This window comes from Bos indicus, chromosome 2, assembly GCF_029378745.1.
Source record: "Bos indicus isolate NIAB-ARS_2022 breed Sahiwal x Tharparkar chromosome 2, NIAB-ARS_B.indTharparkar_mat_pri_1.0, whole genome shotgun sequence".
NCBI lineage: Eukaryota > Metazoa > Chordata > Mammalia > Artiodactyla > Bovidae > Bos > Bos indicus.
This window is the reverse complement of record NC_091761.1, coordinates 121,958,661-121,977,942: the sequence shown is the minus strand read 5'-3', so window position 1 is coordinate 121,977,942 and position 19,282 is coordinate 121,958,661. Positions and strand designations below refer to the sequence as shown.

The 19,282-nt window shown below is 54.4% G+C and overlaps 1 protein-coding gene across 2 annotated transcripts; it reads left to right on the top strand.

The window, feature by feature from the left end:
- Positions 1–662: 662 nt before the first annotated feature.
- On the top strand, positions 663–16,847 carry SERINC2 (serine incorporator 2). 2 transcript variants are annotated; one of them, XM_070774731.1, is made up of 11 exons: positions 663–786; positions 2,435–2,516; positions 8,538–8,699; positions 9,788–9,978; positions 10,425–10,504; positions 10,837–10,974; positions 11,619–11,788; positions 13,524–13,614; positions 13,901–14,042; positions 14,887–15,096; positions 16,268–16,847. In XM_070774731.1, exons 3-11 carry the CDS (start codon positions 8,664–8,666, stop codon positions 16,401–16,403), a joined length of 1,194 nt encoding a protein of 397 aa, XP_070630832.1. In that variant the 5' UTR covers positions 663–786; positions 2,435–2,516; positions 8,538–8,663; the 3' UTR covers positions 16,404–16,847. The 2 variants fall into 2 exon arrangements, with proteins under 2 accessions (XP_070630832.1, XP_070630831.1); XM_070774730.1 differs by lacking the exon at positions 2,435–2,516.
- Positions 16,848–19,282: the final 2,435 nt, after the last annotated feature.

Below are 19,282 nucleotides of genomic sequence, written 5' to 3'. Positions count from 1 at the left end.
AGGAGAAGTGACTTGCCCATTTCTTTGTCCAATCATGCAACACTTCGATATTGGGCAGAGGCTATGCCAAACGCCGAGGAGTCCCGTGTGACCATCTCTTGGGGTAGGGAGAAGTGTTGTTGAGGTCGTGTTGTGGCCTCGCCGGGAATCGAACCTTGCTGCTGCTGCTGCTAAGTCGCTTCAGTCGTGTCCGACTCTGTGTGACCCCATAGACGGCAGCCCACCAGGCTCCCCCGTCCCTGGGATTCTCCAGGCAAGAACACTGGAGCGGGTTGCCATTTCCTTCTCCAATGCATGAAAGTGAAAAGTGAAAGGGAAGTCGCTCAGTCGTGTCCGACTCTTAGCGACCCCATGAACTGTAGCCTACCAGGCTCCTCCATCCATGGGATGAGTACTTCCAGGCAAGAGTACTGGAGTAGGGTGCCATTGCCTTCTCCGGGAATCGAACCCAGGTCTCCCTATTTCCAAACCATCACTTTGTATCCGGACGTGAGTCCAGTTGCGCGGCTTGCGCGGCAGCTGGAATCCCCGGTACCCCCACTTTCCTTATGGTCCAGCCCAGCGCACCTGCCCCAGGTGAGTCCCGGGAGGCCCCGAACACCGCCGGAAAGCCGCGAGCGGTTTCGGCAGGTGGGGCGGAGCCGGGCCAGGGCGGGGCCGGGGGGGCGGGGCCAACCCCGGGCGCCTGGAGCCGGACGGGAGCCGGCGCCCCTCGGCCCGCACCCCGCGACCCGCGCCGCCGCAAACATGGGGGCCTGTCTGGGCGCCTGCTCCCTGCTCAGCTGCGTGAGTCCTGACCCCGTCGCCCGCCCGCGCCGCCTGCCCCTTCTTCGGGCTCGCACTTTTGTCTTGTCTTCTTCCTCCAAATAGTTTCTTCTTTTTTCTTCCTCCAAACTTGTCTTTATGGGCCCGCACCCCGCCTCCTCGCTCCTCGGGTACCCCGGCTCATCGAGTCCCCCCACCCCCATCCCGGGCCCGCGGGCGCCGGAGACGGCTGGTGTCTGGCGATCGGGTTACCGCGGGGGAACGGGTGGGGCGCCCCGGGGCGGGGGGAAGGGAGTGTCCTGGGCGGGCGCCCCTCCAGGGAACTGGGGAGACTGAGGCCCAGAGCTCGGGGAGGGGATGGGCGCTGCAGCCCCAGTTGGCCCAACTTGGAGTCGTCCTGGCAGTGAGCCTCTCGTCTGCCTCCCGGACGCTCTCTTTGTGTGCCTGCCGGTCCCTGCCCCTCTCTGCCGGGTGTCCTCTGTTTCTGTGTGTGTCAAGTCAGGCTGTCTGTCCCTGCCCGTCTGCCTCAGTTTGTCCCTTTGTATGTGTCTCATATCTGTCCGTTCGTTCGTCCGACTGTCTTTGTCCGTCCGAAGCCTCTTAACATCTGTCATTGTTTGTCTTTATGGTTCCGTGTCTGTCCGGGCTGTCAGTTTCTCTGTGCCTTGTCCCTGCTTTTCAGTCTGGCTCAGGCCAGACTCCTGGGCACTTTTCCAGTGAACCCCAGACCTTTCCCTCCTAGGCCCCAGGGCCGAAGTCGGGGGTGGGGAGGAAGACCCTCTCTGCCTTTCTAAGCCGATCTTGAGCGAGCTTGAGTCCGTCTTACGGGTTAGGCCAACACCCGCCCAACTTTGGGTGGGGAAACCCAGGACCTGAGGGAGGTTGGGGTGTGTGGGGGCGGGGAGGGACTACCTGGTCGTCTGCTCGGGGACCTGGGGAGCAGCCAGGCTCAGTTGGCGCTGCTGCCAGCAGAGGGGAGGAGTGTCAGCCAGACCCCGGCAGGGAGGCCCCTTCTCCTTTTCCCAGCCCCCTTTCCTTTCCCTCTTCCCTTCATTAAATCTGAGGTTCATTCAGGCAGCCCCCTCCCCCTCTGCCCTACACAAAGAGGAGCGGAGAGGAAGGGGGAGGGGGTTCTGGTGGCTGCTGAATCCCAGACTTAACTTTCCTTTGTCCCCGATGTGTGTGAATGATAGGATGGGGGTGTTGGGGCCCACAGCTGGGGATCTAGAGAGATGTACTTTACAGCTATTTTCCGAGAAGGGTGTCTGCACAGAGAGGCTATAGAGTGGGTCCCTGGACCCTTGTCCCCTCTGGGCCTCCATGTTCCCATCTGTGAAGGGTGTATGTGTGTGTGTGCATGCACGTGTGCTTGTGCAGGAGCTGATTCCTGAGGTCTTTTCCTGCCCAGTGACACCAAGGTTTGGGTTGGAGCTCTGGCCCGAAAGGGTTTGCTTCCTGGTTGGGGAGGGAGAGTTTCCTTGGAGTTGACTAGAATTCCTTCTATCTGGGCTAGCCTGGGGGCGGGGGAGGTTTTTGAAAGGAAACCTGCCATTTCCGGGTGCGTCTGTCTCTCCATCTGCCTCCCTCGAGATTTAAAAGTGCCCCACCTTGTTCTTGGCATACAGTAAGCTCTCCAAACCGGAGCTATTGTTATTATCATTTTAAAAAGGTGGGTGGAGAATTCCCTCTGGAACCAGTTGCTGGTCTCTGAGTCAGGCTCCTGCAATGCTGAATCAGAAGGCACCAGACAGGTGAGCGCCAACCCATGGGTTATAGATGAGGAGGCTGCAGCCCAGAGAGTTTAGCCGACTTGCTTAAGGTTGCACAGCGAAAGGAGGAAGATCTGCATAGTCAGGATTAATATCTGATCCCTAGTCTAGGCTTCTGCCCACGTCTCCCCTCCCTTCATATTCTGGCTGCTGAGGGGCAGGGTTGGCCCAGAGTAGAATCAGGAGGTTCGGGAGGTTGCAGGTATCTAATGTCTGCAAGGGACCTGCCCCTCCTGTTAGGAGCCTCCCCTTGGCATTCTGATGTTTACCGGTTGCTTACTGCATGCCAAGTGCTGTGCTGAGCCCTTCACCCATGCCATATTACCCACCCATCCCACTCCCCCCCCACCATGACAGAGTTAACTTATTTTGCAGATTGTGATACTGATGATAGCCGCCATTGACTAGGTCCTTACTGTAGGCCCAGAATTCAGAGCTCAGCGGTGTAGTGAGCATTTTGTATATATCCTTTCATTTAGTCCTCACAGCGACCCCAGTGAGGAAGTTAACATTATTCACAGCTGAGGAAGCTGGATCAGTGAGAGAAGACAATTTTCCCACAGCCACGTAGTACTAAGTGGTGCTGTTGGGCACTGCTGGATAACCAATAACAGTGTTTCAATGGACACTTGCCTGAGAGGACTGAAGTTCTAATGAGGGGTTGTCAGGCATCTTTAGGGGGAACATTTTGGCATACATGGGTCCCCTTGGTCAGATGCAAATCTGTCACAGCAAGTAGGGAATGCAAGTGGCTCTCTCTTTTATAAAAAAAAAAAAAAAAAAAAAGAGTTTTATTTATGTATCTATTTTTGGCTCTGCTGGGTCTTCATTGCTGAACTGCAACTTCATTTCTCTAGTTGCAGAGAGTAAGGCTACTCTCTAGTCACCAAGTAAGGGCTTCTCATTGTGGTGGCTTCTCTTGTTGCGGACGGGTTCTAGGCAAGCGGTCTTCAGTGGTTGCAGCTCACGGGCTCTCAAACGCCGGCTCAGTAGTTTTGGCACATGGGCTTCGTTGCTCCGTGGCATGTGGAATCTTCCCAGACCAGGAATCGAACCCGTGTCCCCTTCATTGGCGGGTGGGTTCTTGTCCACTGCACAACCAGGGAAGTCCACAAGTGGCCCTCTTGGTCAGTGTTTGTGCTGGACTGAAGGTGAGTCCTGGCCAGGAGGGGATAAGGTAGACCCACTGGGGATGGGAGTCACCAAGCAGGTCAGCACAGGGTGAGCTGGATGGTCAGCAGATCCTTAGGGATGGCCTTCCACAGGTGAGGGAGTATGAAAGACCTTCACATCAGACTGGTTGGTCTGGATCCTGGCTTGGTCTGTTCTCAGCTGCGTGACTGAGAACCTCTCTCCTTATCTGTGAAGTGGGGTGCACAGTGGTACCAGCTCTCAGCATGTCGGGAGGGTTCTGTGGGACTTAGCCTGAAGCTGGTGTGCAGCGGCAGCTCTGTAAGTGCCTGCCAGTGGTAAAGCACCAGACACCACATTTGAGGAAGTGGGGAAGCTGCTGAAACCCATGGCTGTCTGATGGGCTCCAAGTTGCTTCACTGCCCTGCCTGGAAGCCCATTTTATGGCTGAGGAAACTGAGTCCCACAGGGGAGAAAAGAGACTTGTCTAAGGTCATCCTGCCAGCTGGTGGCAGGGGCACGACAGGGCCCTCTCCTCTTCACATTGCGTCGGGGAAAGAAGTGTGCTTGAAGTAGTTTTGGGCTGCCCTCTTCTCTCCTGTGTTTTATGTCGGGCTAGGGTGGCTCACGGAGAAGGCGATGGCACCCCACTCCAGTATTCTTGCCTGGAAAATCCCATGGACAGAGGAGCCTGGTAGGCTGCAGTCCATGGGGTCGCCAAGAGTCGGACACGACTGAGCGACTTCACTTTCACTTTTCACTTTCATGCATTGGAGAAGGAAATGGCAACCCGCTCCAGTGTTCTTGCCTGGAGAATCCCAGGGACGGGGGAGCCTGGTGGGCTGCCGTCTATGGGGTCACACAGAGTCGGACACAACTGAAGCGACTTAGCAGCAGTAGCAGGGTGGCTCAGCTAGTTCAGGGGTGCCGCGGAACCTTGCAGCTTATAGACGCTCCGGCCCAGGGTTTCCTGAGTTCTGAGTTCTCCTTTCTGAGAGTCTGGCTGGTGCTATGATTCCACCAGTCTAAGTTCTGGTGCTTTTCCATCGCTGCCTTGCCCCTGAGTGCATTTGGGGAGGGCTGTGTTGTAATCTGAGTGTAGGAACGGTGTAATAGTCTGCCTTGGCCTTTCACATTGCATCCCAAGCATAGCCTGTGTTGCTGTCAATCTAGAGATTGTCATCTTTCCTGCTTCTGTACCATTCCATGGGGTCAGTCATCCACCACTGTCTGCTGGTGTGGGGCAAAGAGGTCATTTGCAGTTTCTTGATATTCTGATAAGTTCATGCAACGTAAAGCTTCGTGCCTATTTTAGTTTTTTTTTCTTAATTTAAAATTTTTGGGTTTTTTTTAATAATAAAATCAACTTTATTGGATATACTTTACATTTAACTATATTTAGTTTCATGTGCCTATTTAAGTGTTACCAACACATCTGCTCCATCCATAGAGAGATCCCTCTAAGAGGGGAGTACCATGGTGCAGTGATGGGCATTTAGTTATTTTCAGCTTCCCCCTATTGTTTTCCTCATGTGAACAGTGTCACTGTGAACATCCGTGTGTATATGTGTGTGCAGGTGTCTGCTTTTACTCCGTGGGCTGGTATTTGTATAGGAAGAAGTTGTGTCGGAGTGATCCCCAGAGGTGGGGAGTGGAGATCAGAATGTATGAACAACTGCAAGGATGCTCCAGAAGCAGCCAGGGTGGGAGGAAGGGGCTGTGTGTATTTCTGTCTCCCAAACCTGGTCTCTCTGGCTACCAGCCAGGTCTTTGGAAACCTGAGATTTCAGGTATCAGCAATACCTGGATTTTGATCTCTAAGAACCAGAGTAAGTTGAAAGGCAGCCTCCCTGACTGCAGTGTGGCAGTTTTTCTTGTGTCTCAAACATCTCAGATGGAAATGGTAACAAGCCAGAGCCCAGCTTGACCTGGGTACTTGGGTACTTGGTTCCTGAGGTCAGTGCCTGTTGTTGTTCAGTTGCTCAGTCAAGTCCGACTCTTGGTGACCCCATGGACTGCAGCACGCCAGGCTTCCCTGTCCTTCACCGTCTCCCAGAGCTTGCTCAAATTCATGTCCATCGAGTTGGTGATGCCATCCAGCCATAACATCCTCTGTCGTGCCCTTCTCCTCCTGCCTTCAATCTTTCCCAGCATCAGGGTCTTTCCTAATGAGTCAGCTTTTTGCATCTGGTGGCCAAAGTTTTGGAGCTTTAGCTTCAGCATCAGTCCTTCCAGTGAATATTCAGGATCGATTTCCTTTAGGATTGACTAGTTTGATCTTCTTGCAGTCTAAGGGACTCTCAAGGGTCTTTTCCAACACCACAGTTCAAAAACATCAATTCTTCAGCACTCTGCCTTCTTTATGGTCCAACTTTCACATCCATACATTATTACTAGAAAAACCATAGCTTTGACTATACGACCTTTGTTGGCAAAATAATGTCTCTGCTTTTTAACCCCATGAACAGTGCCTGTTGGCCTCCCTTGGTTTTCTTGGGCACTGGAGGGATTGTTTTCATTGCTGGGTGAAAAAAAACTTTCATTGTTTTCATTTGAAATTAAATGAGACTGCCATCCATGACTTAGCAGACCCTGGTGCAGACAGACTTGATCTCAAATCCCAGCTCCTCAGCTTACTTGCAACGTGACCTTGGTCGTGCTATCTCCCTGAGTTTCAGTTTCCCCGTTTATAAATGGGAGGTTACAGCATACTTCATAGTGTCAGTGAGGCTTAGTCTAGACAAAGTGCTCACCAGTGTCTGGGACAGAGTAACTCATCATAAACGGAAGCCATCACTATTATTACTGCCATCCACTTGCTGTGTGATTTCTGGCAAGTCTATTAATCTCTCTGATCTCAGAATGCTCTTTATGGCTTATAAAACACTATTTCTGTCATTTGCTTATCTTCTCACCACCCCACCCCCCAGGTAGCCATGGATAGGAGTCAGGGCTATGGGCGGGGTTTGCAAGATACAACCAGAAATTGATGGATGGGTGGATTGTTATGATTTGGACCCCAAGGGAGAATTTCCTTCTGCAGGCATTTCATTTAGCATCCATGCTGTGCTTGGCTTTGTGGGTGAGAGAGATAGGTTACAAGGGGCATTCCCAGGGGCCTTTCCAGTCTGAGGGGAGAGGAGGGAGGAGACGGGAAGGCAGCTGCACCACGAGCAGAGTGTGCGGTGCCCCTGAGACCAGTCCAGAAAGCGGGGGACAGGGCCTCAGAGGAGCAAGGGACCCTTTCAGCCTCTCTCTGCAAAGCTGGTCACTTAGTAGAAGGCTGTTCCTGTCCCTCTCCTCCTTGGGACGTGGTGCCCAACGGCAATGGAGGCCCGTTGCTCATAGGAAGAACACCAGGGTCCTGTACGTGGCTGCCAGGCCCCACCAGCCTGGCTGACCTCACTACGCACTTGCTGTTAAAGCTTTGGCCACAAGGCCTTCTTTTCCTTCCTCCAACACTCAGCTCCTGCCTGCCCCCAGAGCCACTGCAGGCTCTCTTCCTTTTGTCTGGAACACTCTTTCTTCATCTTGGCCAGCAGAGTGAGTCCTCACTGTTCAGCTCTCAGTTTTAAATGGCATCCCTTCAGGGCAGTGACTCGCCACTTCCCATCTAAACTAGGCCCCCGCTGGTCACTCTCATGGCAGCACTTACCATGACAGGTGTAAGGAAGTGGTGAGTCGCTTTCCTACCCTTGAAAACTCCAGGAGGGTGGGACCTGTGTCTCTTGCCCTCCCAACTCTCACATACCTGAATGAGGAGTCAGAGCTGTTTGGAGGAAGAGAAACTGTGACCCACAGATATTTGGATGTGGCCCCGTTTCCTCCAAGGCTGGGCTGTGGAACTGGCTTCCGTGGGGTGAGGCTACAGCTACGAATGGAGTGGCATCACCAGCCCCTAAGCGATTTCAGCCAAGCCCTGGAAGGGAGGGGCTGACAGAGGGCAGAGGTGCCTGAGACAGAAGGGGTTGGACGTCTCTGCTGTCCAAACTGGTGCAGCCCCAGGGCGGGAATCCCAACCTCTCATATCCTTCATTCCGTTCATTCAGCAGATGTTGAGTGATCAGCACCTGCTGTTTCTTGAGGTCTTAACATATGTCTGGTACCATGCCAGACACTTAACTCTCATTCAACAGATAGTCCCTGAACTCCCCATGATATGTCAGGCCTGGTTCCCATTTCTGGCACCTCCACAATGAACAAAACAGACAAACCCCCCTGCCCTGGTGGAGCTCACAGGTTAACAGTGAGAGGCAGGTACCGTGAGTCAATGTGAAGCCAATCAGGTGGTTGTCTAAGTCCTTTGGAGAAAAGCAGGGAAGGAGGACAGGGAGCCTGAGGGAGTTAGAATTTAAAATCCTGATTTTATTCTTAAAACTACCATGTGAGAACCAGCTACCCTCTGATTTCCATTTTATGAAAGAGGAACCTGAGGTTAAGAGAGAGTAAATGAACTGTATAAGGTTACATGGCTAACTAGCGACAGGCTTGGCCTTCTGGACTTTTTTTTCCACTCTGCTTCATCTGAAATAAGAAACAGTGTGACCTCAGCTCTCTCTCTGAAGCCACAGTAACCCCTGAGGATAGAGCCCGGTTTGAATCTGCGTTCTGTTGCTTGCTGGCTGTGTGTCCTTGGGCGACCCAGCCTCTTCCAGCCTTTGTCTGCTTTGCCTCTTCCCTTGGGCTTGAAAGTTAAATGGGATGACATGTGGGGAATAGGAATCCTTCCATAGCGTGGCATGGGAGGGCTCTGTGTAGGTTTGGAGATATTGACTAGGCAGCAGGCAGTGGGCCCCAGGAGGATGCCGCGTGCTCGGGCGGGAAAAGGGAGAGGAGGCAGAGAGTAAGGTGCCGTCCCCGCCCTCCCTGCAGGCGTCCTGCCTCTGCGGCTCTGCCCCCTGCATCCTGTGCAGCTGCTGCCCCTGTAGCCACAACTCCACGTTGAGCCGCCTCTTCTTCACGGTCTTCCTCTTCCTCGGGGTGCTGGTGTGTGTCATCATGCTGAGTCCTGGCGTGGAGAGCCAGCTCTACAAGGTGAGCTGCCCGCGGGACCTGGCAAAGGCTCAGCTACCAGGGGGCCCAGCTGATCAAGAGGTGGGCAGGACAGGGAGGGTTTGGAGTGAATCACAAATGAAAACCAGTGGACCGCTGAGGATGAAACCCCCTCCGTGTTCCCCAAAGCCCACCTCTCCCTTAGCTCCATTTGCACACCCCACCCCCATCCTGGCACCATCCTTGGCTGTTAGCCCCCCCATCCATAAAGGAACACTATTGTCAATTACCAGGGAACCTGGAGATTCATTTTAGCCAGACGCCCAGTTTTCAAGAAACACCAGTTTGATGTTTGGTGGAACATGTTAACCTTGAGCCCGCGGTGCAACTGCTTATAAAAAAGCCAAAAAGTTAAAAAAAAAACAAACAAAAAAGATGGGCAGGAGTGTCCAGCGCACCAATGATCCAAGCTTGACATTAGGGGGGTGTTTCTTCACACTGGGAGGAGGGTTTGATCCGCCTCGTTTCTCATAAGCCATGGTCCCCTTGGGGAGTCTCATGAATCGTTACTGCCCCCACGCCAGACAGTGGCCCAGGGCAGGCTCTCCCCACTTTGATGCATAAGCCCAGTTTTGAGGGTCTTGTCTTCCCTCCGTCTCAATATTTCATAGCCAGTGACACAATGAGGCCAGAGGTTCTGACATGCTAGTGTGCACAGAGGCATGAATCCCCTGGGGAGTGTGCTAGAAATGCAGAATCTCAAACTCCACCCTAGAGACTCTAGCTCCATAGGACAGGGGACCTCAGTGGATTCTGATGTAACTGGTAACGGGAGAGCGCTTTGGAAAATCCTGCCTTGGACAGTGCGGTGTAGTCCTGAGATTGTGAGATGATAGTAGGGAAATTAACAAGATCTAACTGGACGTCTGTCCCTGGGGGGTTCACTCACGGGACTTGAGCGGCAAAGGTGGGTGGGAATGGAGATGGGTGGTGGATGGAGGTGGGAGGGACAGACTGCCGTCTAGCCCAGGCCTGGAGAACCTCTTGCCTTGGTGGGGGGAGGCCTGGGCAGAGTCACCTTGGGTACTGGGTGGGGTGGGGTGTTCCAGCTGCTCTGTCTGTCTCCACAGCTGCCCTGGGTGTGTAACGAGGGGACCGGATCCCACGTCGTCCTGCAGGGCCATATCGACTGTGGCTCCCTGCTCGGCCACCGCGCCGTCTACCGCATGTGCTTTGCTATGGCGGCCTTCTTCTTCCTTTTCTCTTTGCTTATGGTCTGCGTGCGCAGCAGTCGAGACCCCAGGGCTGCTATCCAGAACGGGTGAGGAGGGGGCCCCACCTGCACCCTGAGGCCCTCCCACAGTGGATTTCCCCATTCTCTGCCTGTCTCCAGACCCTACCTTCAGACTGAGGAGCTGCCGAAGCCAGGAGGACGCAGCACAGAGATCAGTTCATTGAGCAATACCCATTTCTCAGATGAGGAAATAAAGCCCAGGAAAGATGATACATGCCTTCGGTTTCACAACAATTCAGTGGCATAGTTAGGGCTAGAACCCGGGTGGCCATCCTCACCCCTAATTGGTCCTTCCCTCTGCCCCTCGGGACTTTTTTTAAGGCCAGGACAGACTCTCTGTGCCCATCAGATCATCAGAAAGTCCCTGCCATCTCTCCCAGTACCTGTCCTGTGGGGGTGGGATTCTGGGGGGCCAGCTTTTCCTCTCTCCCTATTCAGCTCTCTAGTCTGACCTACCCATTTTTGCACCATAGGTTTTGGTTCTTTAAGTTCCTGATTTTCGTGGGCATCACTGTGGGTGCCTTCTACATCCCCGATGGCTGCTTCTCCAACAGTAGGTGGCCTTGGTGGGGAGGGATGGGGGCTACCAAGAGGAACAAGCACTGGTGGGTACTGCTGTTTGCACCCAGGAGACAGGACTCTGGTGCTTGGCCACATGGCCTTTGGGCAGTTCTGGGGGTTAAGGGGACCTGCCTTGACCCTGCTACAAAGCATCTCTGTGTGTGGCCTGGGGCTCCCTGAGGGAGGGGACATCAATACAGGGTGTGGCATGAATGACTGTTGAATGTGTGAAAGTGAGCGTGAGAAGAGACCCTGGAGGGTGCCTGCCCTAGGCTGCTGCCCTACAGCCGGACCGCCTTGCTTCCCTCCCCTCTCCCCACCCAGTCTGGTTCTACTTCGGTGTCGTGGGCTCCTTCATCTTCCTCCTCATCCAGCTACTGCTGCTCATTGACTTTGCGCACTCCTGGAACCAGCGTTGGCTGTGCAAGGCCGAGGAGCGTGACTCCCGCGCCTGGTACGCAGGTCAGTGCTACCCCGTGGCCTCGTGCAGGGGCTGAGCTAACTGAGGAGGGGGGTCCCTGAAGGACGGCGACCTGGAGGGCATCTCAGGCTGCCTCCTGCCTTAGGACAGGAACGGAGCCATCCGTGGCAGATGGAGAGAAGGGTATGTGTGGGCAGGGCAGCTGATCCAGGCGGCTGAGGTGGATCAGATGAGAGCTGCGCTGGAGGGCCCTGGAGGGGGCCGGTGGTGCAAGCCCTGCAGAATTGACCACACCCAGCTAGACCAGACTTCAAATCACCCCTGGTTATTGAATCCCCAGCAGCAGAATGGGTCCTTCTTCAGATCGATTTTCTGAATCGGTCGAGAAGAAAGGCTCACTTGGGGTTGGTTTGGTTGTCCCACCTCCCTGATCACCACGCATCTAGTTCACGCTTTGAAAGACTGTTCTCTATTCATTGTCTTTATACTTATGGTGACCTTATTTGTGGCACGTGAATCATTTTAGTTCAGGGTGGGGTGGGTGCTTACAAAGACTGGATGAGGACGGAAGTTTAGCAGGCACTCCTTGGAGGAGGAAGCTGGGACCCGAGACCAGATGACTGCCCGATGAGGGACGGGGGTCCTTGTGCCTCCAGACCCACCTGCTGCTGCCCTTCCCTCCCAGGCCTCTTCTTCTTCACCCTCCTCTTCTACGCACTGTCGATCACGGCCGTGGCGCTGCTGTTCGTCTACTACACCCAGCCCGGTGCCTGCTACGAGGGCAAGGTTTTCATTGGCCTCAACCTCACTCTCTGTGTCTGTGTCTCCATCGTTGCCGTTCTGCCCAAGATCCAGGTGAGAGCCCGGCCTGTCTCTGCCCAACCTGAAACCAGGCCCCTCGGTGTGTGGGATTTCTTGTAGGAACCTTGGGGGGTGGGAGCCGGGTCTCTCCATCACAGAGGCTGGGGCCAAGAGCGTGGGCTCCCAGGTCAGCCTCCCTGGGTGAGAGTCTCGACTCTTGCATTTACATGCTGGCTGTCTTTGGGAAAGTGCCTTAACCTCCCTGTGCCTCTCTCATCTCAGATGTTAAATGGGGACAATAACAGTTTTTGGATTTATTCTCAAGATGGAGACCGTGTTTGTGAACACAAAACAGTGCCTGGCTTACTGATATCCATCAGACATTGGCTGTTGTTATCATTATTTCAGTGCTATCAGTTTTTATGCAAATCAGGAGAATATTAGGAAAGGTCACTAAGTGACCTCAAGAAGTGGTGGTAGAAGGTGCAGTTCCAGTTTCCAGTCTCAGACTGTCTAGGATAATGGGTGGGGGCTGCCAAGGCCATCTTTTGTTCTTCAGAAAGGAGGCCTTCTGAGTCCAGTGGTATTTCATTTTGGGATATCAGCCCATCGGTGGTTTCAGAGGTAGCTTAGATAGTCTTTGAGGGTCCTCAGCAGAAAGGTTGGGAACCTTCCTTTGGGCCAGAGCTTCCTTTTGCCAGTGAGAAATTGGAAGCCCAGAGAGGGTGATGCCTCTGTTCCAGGTCACACAGCAATCAGTACTCATTCAGCAAATACCTCTTGGGCACTCACTGTGTACCAGGCACTCTTCTAGATGTTGGGGATACAGCTGTGAGCAAGAGGAGGAATAATAATAGCTGACAGTTAACAGCATCTATTATGTCATTCAGTCCTCGCACCATTGTCATCCCCACTTTCCAGATGAGGAAATAGAGGCTTAACCGAGGAAAGAGACTTTGCCTAAGGTCACATGGCTAGTAAGGGGTGGAACTGGGATTTGAACCCAGGCAGACTGGCTCCAGGGCCTATGCTATTAATCGTAGAGTTCAGATTCATATTTTCAAGTGTGTGTGTGTGTGTGTGTGTGTATGGTGGGGACTGGGAAGGAACAAGCCAGGGGAGGAAATGAGGCCAGGTGAGATAACTTTGGGTAGAAAGTGCTATGTAGAGAAATAAATGGAGTGCGGGCTGAAAGGGAGGTGGGCTGGCAGGGCCAAGGGCTTCTGCAGTCAGGGTTTTCAGGGCCTTCTGGGGGGTCTTGTGTAAGCGGAAGCCTGAATTCTAGAGGGGCTGCCAGTGCAGAGATGTGAGGGAGCAGCATGTTGGGAGGAGGGCATGGTGAGTGCAAAGGCCCTGAGGTTGGTGAGGACTAGGCGGAGGCTGAGACAGAGAGGTGGCCGCTGTGGCTGAGGAGCAGTCAGCAGGGAGGGGGTGGCGGGGACAGGGTGGGCCGTGGGGGATGTAGTGGCCAGGTGAGGATGGAGGTGGGGTAAAGGGAAGAGAGCTTTAACTCGAAGTGTGAAGAGATGCCGCCCTTGAAGGGTTTTCTCAGCGGGGGAACAAGTCGGGTAATCGGTTAAGAGAAAAAATTAGGGCTTCACCTTTGGGTGGGCAAGGTTGGGCAGTGGGTGGCCCAGATGGTATGTTCTCCCAAAAGGTGTGGGGTGGGATGGTGCCAGGGTGGTGGGGGTTTCTGAGGTCCCCCGCTTGGGTGTGAGTGGGCTAGGTGGGGGTGGGGTGGGGTGTACCGGGTTTGGCAAGAGTCACACTGATGGGCCGCTTTCCCCAGGATGCCCAGCCCAACTCGGGTCTGCTGCAGGCCTCGATCATCACACTCTACACCATGTTTGTCACCTGGTTGGCCTTGTCCAATGTCCCCGGTGAGTAGATGCCTGGGTTCCGGGAGGCCTGGTCTTCTTCCTAGGCTGGGGACCTTCAAAGATGTCAGGGACCCCAGCCCCCGCCCATTCCAAGACTCAGTCCTTCTGGGAGTGGGGAGGACCCCATCATTACTGGAGCTGTCTCTGTTGTTTTGTCTAAGTGCTGTCACCAGGACTTGGACGGTTGGTTGTGTGCCTGTCTGTCCATCTGAGCCCATCTTCTGGGCTCCCTGGCTGCTCAGACCTGGCCTGCGTGGGCTGAGGGTGACCATGCTCCCATCCCCAGATCAGAAATGCAACCCTCACCTGCTGACCCACTTTGGCAACGGGACGGTCCTGGCAGGCCCCGAGGGCTATGAGACCCACTGGTGGGACGCGCCAAGCATCGTGGGTCTCGTCGTCTTCATCCTGTGCACTGTCTTCATCAGGTAAGCAGAGGGTGGGGGTAGGGGCTGGTCTCTGGGAAGGAATCATGATTGGGAGCCCTGAGCCACAAGTGACGGGAGGGTGTGGGAGCCAGGACACCAAGCTCAGCAGGCGGTGCTTTCTCAATGTGATGGAATGGGCTGGAATCCAGGTCTTCATTCACTTTTTTTCAAGATATGTGTTGGGTCTTCAAAATGTATATGTGTCTCGAACTATTCAATATAGTTAAAAATGTCAAGACCTCACTATAGAAAAGCAATGATAAAAAATCATCACTGTTATTTTTATTATGAAAAGCAGGCAATAGGTAACCCTACTTACTTAAAATGAATAAAAGGAAACCAAATGTAACAGCAGGTGAGCATTACTGCGAACACTATATAATACGTGGGATGAGCCTTTGCAATACTAGATTCTCCACGCATGCTTACTGAAATGGCAGATAAACAATCAGAATAACAGAGGTTGTTTATTTGGTGTCTACTCTGTGCCAGGCACAGTGCTAGGAGTTCACAGTGATACTCCATTTAATCCTCACCAGCCCTGTAAGGGAGGTACTGTTGCCTCTGATTTTATAGACAAGGAATCAGAGGCTCAGAGAGGTTAAGTGTCTTGCCCAAGGTCACACAGGAAGTAGGGGTAGAGTTGAGAGTCAAGGCAATTTGTTAACTCCAGGGCTGTGGGCCTAACCACCAGGTCACTGGCTCCCGAGGCTCAGGGACCCTGGTGCCCATGGTCACTGTGACCAGTGCCATGGTGTGTGAGGCCCCCTGGCGCTGCCCAGTTGCTCACCTTGGTGGTGATGGTCCGACAGCTGTACCCACATTCTCCCCCCACCTCCCATAGTCTGCGCTCCTCAGACCACCGGCAGGTGAACAGCCTGATGCAGACGGAGGAGTGCCCGCCTGTGCTGGACGCCACGCAGCAGCAGGTGGTCTCCGAGGGCCGGGCCTTCGACAACGAGCAGGACGGTGTCACCTACAGCTACTCCTTCTTCCACTTGTGCCTGGTACTCGCTTCTGTCCATATCATGATGACGCTCACCAACTGGTACAGGTACGTGGACGGAGCCTCCCTGCCCACAGCGTGTGTGCCACATGCCTTCCCTCCGGCCTGTGCTGGGGCTTTCCTGGCCCCTGCTCAAGACTTGGGCAGGGAGGTGTCTCTCTAGGACCCTCCAGGGAGCCTGCCCCATCTCTGCCTCAGTTTCCCTGCCAGTGCCTGGTCTGCTCAGTAGCTGGTACCTCCGCTGAATGCCTGAGAAGTGGGGCTCACGGGAGGTGAGGCTGGGCCTGGGCAGGGCAGACCAAGTTTGCAGATCAGGCGTAGTGTTTGGGGTTGTGGGATCACATTTGGGATTCATGGTTGGAGGGTTAGGAGCAGGGTGTTGGGTCAGAATCAAAGTCACAGGGTCAAGAACAGGGTCATGAAGTTGAAAGTTGGGACTCTCAACTCTGTCTCAAATGACAGATTTGGTCATTTGGTTAAAATTGGAGTTTCAAGGCCAGAAAGCCAGGACTGAAGCAGCCAAGTCAGAGAGCGAAGATCAGAGTAACAAGATTAGAGGCCAGGACTCCGGGGACAGGGCCAAGGGTCAGAATTGAGGTCAGAGATACCAGAACTGTAGTCATAAACTCAGGCTTGGGATTATGGGATTGAGGTTCAGAGTCAAGACTAAAGTCAGGTGCTTCAGGGTCCCAGAGTCAGGGACCAGGAATGAGGTCACAGAATCAGGATCACAAGGTTAGTGACCAGAGTCAGGTCACAATATTACACCAGGACTAGGGTCAGGGTTGTAACTGAAGTCAGGGTCAGGTCTACAGTACAAGGTCAAGAACTGTGTTTGGAGTCTTAAGGCCTGAAGCTGAAGCTCCAATTCTTTGGCCACCTGATGCGAAGAGCCTACTCACTGGAAAAGACCCTGATGCTGGGAAAGACTGAAGGCAAAAGGAAAAGGGGGCTGCAGAGGATGAGATGGTCTGACTCAACGGACGTGAATTTGAGCAAACTCTGGGAGATAGTGGAGGACAGAGGAGGCCTGGCGTGCTGCGGTCCCTGGGTTTGCAGAGTCAGACTTAGCAACTGAACGGCAACCACAACAAGGCCAAGTGTCAAATATATCAGAGATAGGACTAGAGCTACAGGGTGAGAGCCAGAGGTGAAGTCAGGGGTCACAACTGGATCCTAAGGTCGAGGCCAGGCTCACTGGGATGATGGTGTGTTCCAGACCTGGTGAGACCCGGAAGATGATCAGCACATGGACTGCCGTGTGGGTGAAGATCTGCGCCAGCTGGACGGGGCTACTCCTCTATCTGTGGACCCTGGTAGCCCCCCTCCTCCTGCCCAACCGCGACTTCAGCTGAGGCAGCCCCATGCAGCTGGTCCAACCTGGTGCCTTGGGGCTGGTGATAGCAGGCTGAGCCCCCACCCGCCTCCAGGGCTTGCCCCTGAGCTGGGCCCCTCTGTTCTTAGTGCCTTCAGGGAGGACAAGCATCAGATCCCTCCCTGCCACTGCCCCAGCTCTCCACTCAAGCTGCCGCCTCCTTCCCCTTGCCCCTACTTGCCCACATTCACCCTCTTGAGAAAAAAGGGCCCCTTGTTCTAAAGCTCCCCAGGAGAGGGTCTTGAAGGAGAGAAACACTGAGAGCTGCTCAGAGCGGAAGTGCTCACTGTGATGGGGTGCCCGGCACTGAGGCCCCGGTCTTCCTGACCACACACCCCGGGACGGCCCATCCCCTTCCTGGACTCCGTGCCTTACTGAGTCTCGCAGACTCTGCCAATAAAGAAGCCAGTGCGTGTGCCTCCCATGTCTTTGCCCTTTCCCCCTCTAGGTGGGCCCCTTCCTGATTGGGGACCACTCTGGTGGCTGGGAACAACGTCAGGGCAGAGGGGGCTGAGGAGCCAGACCATGGGGGACCTCAAAGATCAGACAGAAGGGTCCTGGCTCTGCGACTCGGTCATGGAGAGCCTGAGGGTGGGGTTATAGAGGAAGGAGGGGTTTTGGGGAAAGGGAGCCTTGGGGGGTCAGAAAAGGGGCCCTGGAGCGGTGTTAAGTGATGAGGCCAGAGTCAAGTTGTGGGGGAGGGGTCGTGTGGGTGGCTGAGAGGCTGCCTCTCGTCTTACCAGCGCCCACCCTGAGGTCTTCCAGGGTCTGCTGAAGCACTTGTCACACACTCCACTAATTGCTACAGACTTGGCACCTGCTCTGGGCCCCAGGGTGCAGTGGGGAAGAGTATGTCCTCTAACATTGGCCAAGCTGGCCCGGATCCGCTGAACTGCAGAAGCCATGGGGCTCCTGTGGGCCTGGGCAAGTCATTCCCCTATAGGCCCTGGCTCCTCATTCAGCAGATGGAAAAGGCAGCTGTCGGGCTCAGATGAAACAGCCTGCTCATCTCTGAAGGCACACGGCCAAGTGCAGGGGGACGAAGAAGCTCCTGGCTGGGGGCCGCTGAGTCTGGTTCTTGCCCTCGTGATGTCCATCGCCAGGTCATTGGCCCCTTCCATTTGTGGGGAAAACAGATAGATATTGATGTGCTGGGGTAGTTCACTGGGGGCTGGGATGTGATGGGCCAGGGACGCGGGCCAATTCTAAGGAGCTCGAAGTCTGGGGGGTCAGCATCAGTGCATGGGAGCCCCAAGCAGGTGAAGCCACGGCACCTGTCAGCGGGAGTCGGCTGGATCAAGAGTGAAAATGCCCACGAGAGAGAGGACATGGCGTGTGAGCCAGAGAAGGAGAGCAAGGTGTTTGAAGACCAGTGAGAAAGTAGGGAGGCTGGTGTGCTGAGAGTATGTGAGGGCCAGGAACGGGTGTGGGCTTTGGAGAGATGGGCTGGGCCTGAGTCTCACAGGAGACCAGATAATTCTCAGGGTAGAGGGGAGCCATGGAGGGTTTCTGAGCAGGGGAGAGGTGGTGAAGGTGTGAGCTGTTCAAGGGGTGGTGCTGCAAGGTGCAGAGCAGAGCACTGACATGGTCAGATGGTTATTCTGGGAAGATTTTCTGGGATGAAATGGAGAGTGCAGCCGCTGGCGGCAGGTACCAAGGCCCGGGGCAGAGGCGGTGGGAGCCTGGAGTGGGGCGGGGGCCCGAGGAAGCCACCTCTCACCCCTGAGACACGCCTTAGGGATGGTTTTGTCCCTGGTAGCTTTCAGCTGAAGGAGACCCCTCTCCATGGAGCAGCCTGGCCTTCCTCCCCACAACACAAAAGATTTCATTTCTTTCCTTATTTCAACTTTGGGAGAAAAAGCCCACATTGTGCTCCTGATAACCTTTTTCAAGCGTTTGTCTAAGTGGGCACTTTTATTCTTTTTATCTCTGTTGCTCAGTTATTCATTCAACAAACACATACTGAGCATGAGTTGTCCCGGGGTCTGGGCTGGGCTGGACCTGGCAGGGAAGGAGGCAGGAGTGAAGAGCCTGAATGTTGGTAAAGGAGCTCCAGGCCCCAGTTTGGCTCTGAGAAGCCACTTCTGATCCCCCCAGGTGGGGAGGGCTTTCCCTCCATGTTCTCTCTGCCCCTGTTCTCTCTGAGGAGACAGTGGTCACGCTCCACCAGCTGGTGGTCAGTGTGGTGTCAGGTCCGAGCCAGTGCCTGCCCAGGGCTTGGAAGTCCACTCGGCCTTTTGGCCCGTTTTCCGTATCCCCTTCATCCCCTGCTGCAGCACTGTGACTTTCTCCTATCCTCCCCCATCTTTCCTACTTCTCCATCACCTCGTTCCTCAGGTCCTTCCTACTTTTCTTCATATCCTCTCTCCCCTCTCTCCCCTCTCACTCTCCTTTGTCACTTTCTCGGTCTGTGGGGCTGGGCTGGGCTTCGCTGCTGGACTGCTCATGAGGAAGTGGCTGCTCCCAACCCCCAGGGCCTATGCTCTGTCCCTGGACACTTGTTGCCCAACACCTGGGCTGCGGTCCCTGCAGAGATACCAGGTGCAGCCTCAGCCAGCCTGCCCTGGAGCAACCTTGGACCCAGTTTTGGAACAAATATCTGGGCAGAGCGAGGGCAGAGCTCACAGATCACATGGGGAAACAGGCAGGGTGGTAGGCTGGAAGGGCTCTGACTCCAGTTCTGTCTCCACAGCTATCTCATCACTGTCTCACCGCCTGAACTTAGGCAACGCAGTTGTTCTCTTTGGTCCTCCATTGCAGCTTCCGTAAAACGGCGGTAGTAGCTGGTTTGTAAACCACAAAACATGGTGCTTTCATGAGCCAAACACTGTGGTTAACCAACAGACATTCCCAAAACCC

Bases quoted from the DNA above. Each gene is read 5' to 3' on its own strand.
- SERINC2 (XM_070774730.1), top strand. From the start codon at position 748: ATGGGGGCCTGTCTGGGCGCCTGCTCCCTGCTCAGCTGC. The intron at 787-8,537 runs GTGAGTCCTGAC...CCCTCCCTGCAG, and splicing joins CCTGCTCCCTGCTCAGCTGC to GCGTCCTGCCTCTGCGGCTC. The intron at 13,615-13,900 runs GTGAGTAGATGC...TCCCATCCCCAG, and splicing joins GGCCTTGTCCAATGTCCCCG to ATCAGAAATGCAACCCTCAC.